General features: G+C 35.2%; 1 protein-coding gene across 1 annotated transcript; it reads left to right on the top strand.

The window, feature by feature from the left end:
* The first annotated feature begins 1,362 nt into the window (after positions 1 to 1,362).
* LOC101983025 (olfactory receptor 7G2-like) lies at positions 1,363 to 2,343 on the top strand. The gene has a single exon (XM_005346835.1). It carries the CDS (start codon positions 1,405 to 1,407, stop codon positions 2,341 to 2,343), a length of 939 nt encoding a protein of 312 aa, XP_005346892.1. The 5' UTR covers positions 1,363 to 1,404.
* The last annotated feature ends 2,990 nt before the right edge of the window (positions 2,344 to 5,333 follow it).

Consider the following 5,333-nt stretch of genomic DNA (forward strand, 5'->3'; position numbering starts at 1 on the left):
ATGAGTTATAGCTAATCAAGTTGTCTGCCAGAAGGTTCATATAAAAATGCCCAAACTATGCCAGGCAGTGGTGGCGCATGCCTTTAATCCCACCACTCAGGAGGCAGAGGCAGGCAGATCTCTGTGAGTTCGAGACCAGCCTGGTCTACAAGAGCTAGTTCCAGGGCAGGCTCCAAAACCACAGAGAAACCCTATCTCGAAAAAAAAAAAAACAAAAAAAAATGCCCAAACTATTGAGGCTATTAAAAATTCTCCCCAATATAATAAAATTATCACACCTATGATGCATGGAGAAGATAATCTTGTTTAAGTTTTTATGATAAATGGGAACTTGGACAGCTTCACTTTTGTGTACATAAATAGAGCACTTTTAAAAAAGAGAATGGGATCCAGGCTAAAAGAGAAAATGGAAAAGATAAAAAAAATCTTTAATTTGTGGAAGAACATTGAAAAGAATGAATGACTATTATGAGGGCAGTGGTATAGTTCATGAATGCAATGCTAAAGCGAGGGAGGAAACTTAGTTGCATTCAACAGGTGTCAGGGTCAGAGAATCAAGTGTCAAAAACTTTTCATTAGTGATATTTAAGGACTGGAACTCCTGGGTTTAGAATAACAATTATGTAGTTGTTCTAATGAGGAGCTTTGGACCTTGAGTCTCCAGAGATTAAGAAATCATGCATTCAGCTTGTGACCTACTCCAAACCACCTGAAAAGTCTTGAAATATCCCCGAATTGGTTCAGAGTTAGTTCATTTTTAATGAAGCACCTGTTCTGTCATGTAGTCTATTTGCATTTCTAAGGGAGAGTTGTTTCATTTGCAATGTACAGGTGAGTTATCTACAACATTCTTGTTGAAGCTAGACAAGAAATATAGACCCAATTAATTTCTAGAAAATAAAGAAGGCATTTTAGGAGATAATAAAAATAGCAAGTCAGAACAGCATATAAAGAATGATTAGAAAGGATTCCACCCAGATGGACTTCTATTATCATCATAGTCCATCATTGATTACCCTGAATCTTTCTCCTGAAACCCACTCTATGTCATTCTTTTGTTCTTACTCTATTTTAGTGGGGGCTGCAGTTTCATTTAGAGCAGATAAGGTCCATTCTCAAATACAGCAACTAGTAATATGCATTTAAGCATGTATATACATTCTGGGATGATATTGGGTAGGATATTTTCTATATATAAGGAACTAGTTAGCCACAACTAGGTGGGACAAACTGGTTGTTGTAGAACTAAAACTGGTTTCCTCACACACCATTCCTGATGGTTAAATTGGAAAGATCAAGGCACATAAAAGATGGCTTTCTAACAAATATCATTTTAATGTTGCATGTAGTTCATGTGTTTTAATAACTTCTTACGACTCTTTCTCCTTAAGATTCACATATATCATGGATATTGAAAACAAATCTGTGACTTCTGAAATTTTTCTGCTTGGACTGACAGATGATACAGAGCTGGAGTCCCTCATCTTTGGCCTTTTTCTAGGCATGTATCTTATCACAATCTTTGGAAATAGTCTTATAATGTTGGCTATCTACTGTGATTCCCATCTCCACATCCCCATGTACTTATTTCTCTGTCATCTATCTTTTAATGACATGTATTTAGTCAGCATCACAGTTCCAAAAATGCTGGTGAACATACAAACACAGGATCATAGGATCACTTATGCAGGCTGCCTTAGCCAGAGCTTCTTTGTTGCAGTTTGTACCATCTTTGAGTGTTTTCTGCTTGGAGTAATGGCCTATGACCGCTATGTAGCCATTTGTTACCCTCTAAGATATACAGTGCTGATGAACCCCTGCATCTGTATTATTCTGGTTCTTATCTCTCTATTCATTAGCATTGTGAATGGTCTGTTGCATAGTCTGATGATACTAAACTTGTCTTTCTGCAATGACCTGGAAATCTTCCACTTCTTCTGTGAAATCGCACAAGTCATCAAACTGGCCTGTTCTGACAGCCTCATCAACAATATTCTGATATTTTCTACAGCTTCTATTTTTGCTGGCATTCCTCTGTTTGAAATAATTTTCTCTTATATTCACATTGTGTCTACAGTATTGAAAATGCCATCATCAGAAGGAAAACACAAAGCCTTTTCCACTTGTGGGTCTCATTTGTCAGTTGTTTGCTTATTCTATGGGACAGGTTTTGGTGTATACATTACCTCAGAGGTAATTGATTCACCAAGGGAGATTGCAGTGGCTTCAGTGATGTACTCCATAGTTCCTCCAATGTTGAATCCCTTTATTTATAGTTTGAGGAACCGGGATATGAAGGAGGCACTGAAGAAAGTTATTGCTAGAATAACTTTTCTTCTGTGATTTGTGGTGAACCTTGGACTTGTGTTTCTAGAGCCAAAAAGACAGGATTGCAGCTGAGTCAAAATATGTGCTATCTCTTCTTTTCACCTGTCTTTCTTTGATTTTAGTTTCTAAAAACTGGACACTGAATTTAATTTTAATGTAATTCTATCTTATTCTATGTGTTTGGGTGTTTCAGGTATGTGTATGTAAGTGTATCACAGACATGCATAGTGTCCATATAATCCAGAAGAGAGTGTCAGCTCACTTGAAGCCAAAGCTATAAATGTTTTTTACCTTCCATGTAGGATTGAATCCAGGTTCTCTAGAGGAGGAGGCACTTATATAACCACTGAGCAATTTCTCTAACCCATTACAGTTTTGCTTTTATTTACATGTTTACATGCATGTGTGTGCTTGTGCACACACAAAGATATACATGCTACATGTGTGAAACTAACCCCTGAGTCCAGAAGAAAACTTCAGATATCCATGAACAGAAACTATGGTGGTTGTGAGCTGCTAAAGTATAGTTCTAGAAAGTGAAACTCTGGAAAACAGCATGAACTCTCGCTCAGCTCACATTTACACACGGTTTTAATACTCTAAGCAAAATTTCTTTCAAGTTATCAAGAAAGTGGTAGTGAAGTAGAGTTTCCAATTTGAGCCAGTGTGTGTGTGTGTGTGTGTGTGTGTGTGTGTGTTCTATTTCTTGCGTACACTCCAATCGCTATCTTGGACCTAGGTCTGTAAATCAAAGAAGTAGACATGGGCAATCTGTGAAGATACCACTGTATAAGTGTGTCTTTCTGCTCATTTTTCTTGATAAGATTTTTATTAGTTGTTAAACAAGGTATTTTAAGATGTTTGTAAGTTATTTGATATTCATCAATGTGTATTAAGACTTTTAAGCATTATTTGAGAATTTCATAGCCATGTTCAATATCTCTCTATTAAATATGCTCCTAGCCTTCTCCGAACTTTATTTCCTACTCTTGTAAACTTCATGCATTATTGTTTTAAACCCACTGAATCCCATAGGCAACTCTAGAATAGGCATGAGTGTGGAGACATACAGGCAATCCGAAAAAGCCTACATCCCTGGAGAATGCTGTACATTTCTTAAAACTTATACATTGAAAATATGACTATTGACACCTTTTTTAAAAAGCATGCCTGACTTAAAGAATATTCTGGAAGAAAGAATAAGGGTCATACAGTGAACACATATTTGGACTGTGTTTTCCTTCAGTTTCCATAGGGGCAAGAAAATGCAACAGTTCTATCTCAGAATAGTGCTAGAGACACAGAAGCATAATCCATCTTTTGCTTAGTGATAAATTTTTTAGAGGTTAAACCAGATATCACTTTTCTAGTAGACTAGATGTGGAACCTGCAAGCATGTAAAAACTTGTTTCAACCAACATTTGCTTTTCTAATATGAGAATTTGTTACTTATATGAAACATGAGAATAAGTTTACCTGCAGAAGTTGAAATTATTTATTTGGTCTCAAGTACAATTATATGTTTTATTATAATGTAAAAGTATAGAAGATACAAAAACGTATGAAACATGGTAATCAAGGGGAAAGATGTTGCGTTGCTATATTTGGCATTGATTATGAGTATCTGAATATTGATTCCTTGAAAAGTGTTATTTGCACATAGTGTAACACATTCTATTACCTTCATGAATCCACTTTATTGTCAACTTGACTGGATTTGGAAACATTAAGATACAACCCTGGATTTGCCTTTTAGGGCATATTGATAGTGTTTTAACTGTGGAGGGAAGATTCACCCTGAAGGATATTCCTGGGGGCTTGTGTCTCCAACTAAATAAAAAATGTTAAGTAGGAAACTCTCTGGACGCTGTCATCTCCTTTCCCTGCTTACTTATGCACAGATGTGGGTGACCTCTATTGCCACACACATTCCACCATGTTGTACTATGTCTTAAAGCAACAAACCCCAAATATCCTTCCTTCTTAAGATTACTTCTTATTAGCTATTTAGTCACAACAATGAACAAACTACTAAAACATAACTCTTATAAATTTGTAATGAATTTTATAATATAAACTTGATTTATTTGGTTTTGACTCATAAGGTTGTAGTAGAAAACAATTAATGAAACTGTCAATCTCAGTTAGGCTCAGTATCTGTGGGAGCCAAGTAATTAGTAGATGTTAAGGTAACAAAAATGCTTTTTTCAGAGACATTACCCTTGTTAATTAATAAACACATTTAATTCATTGTTGTGTTCTCTCTTATGTGTCCATTCTATAATTGTATTGAGTTTAACAGTGACCCATTTGCTTTTAACTATTAGTAATGTACAGTGACATTAAAGTAAGAATCATTTTTATGTTGGTAGAAATTTACATCTATTTTTTCTGGTACTGTGTTTAAATCCATTTTAATATTTTCTTACACATATTCAGGATGAAATGAAAGATAGTGTTGTATGTGGAGCTTTTTCCCTTTAGGTATGTGCAAAATGGACTAAGTAGTTGGCTCAACTATCTCCTGATTAGCCAATTCAGCTGTTAACCAATCATCATAATAACATACACATTTTTCTTAGGAATCTTATTCAAGTATTGTATTCAAATATTAATCAAAATTTCCACAGATTACATAATATATTTATTTCCTATTTTGGTAAAATATAACACTGTTCTTAAATTCACTGTATTTTCTGTAATTTAAAAGAGGCTTTTATGTATTTGGAAGGCTAATTCTGTTACTCATCTAAATACTGAAACTTTTTTCTTAATATAGGTCTTCATTTTTAAATATAGTTATATTTGTGAATCTCTGTTCAGGGAAATGCAGTGCCCATAGAGATCAGAGGAAGATATCTGATCCTCTGGAGCAACTGTTACAGATACTTGAGAGCCACCTGTTATGGGTACTGGAGCCAAAATCTTGTTCTTTGAAAGATTAACAAGTGCTTCTCCCCACTGAGCCATTTCTACAGAATAAGAATGTACTCTTTATTAGCAAG

This window comes from Microtus ochrogaster, chromosome 5, assembly GCF_000317375.1.
Source record: "Microtus ochrogaster isolate Prairie Vole_2 chromosome 5, MicOch1.0, whole genome shotgun sequence".
Classification (NCBI taxonomy): domain Eukaryota; kingdom Metazoa; phylum Chordata; class Mammalia; order Rodentia; family Cricetidae; genus Microtus; species Microtus ochrogaster.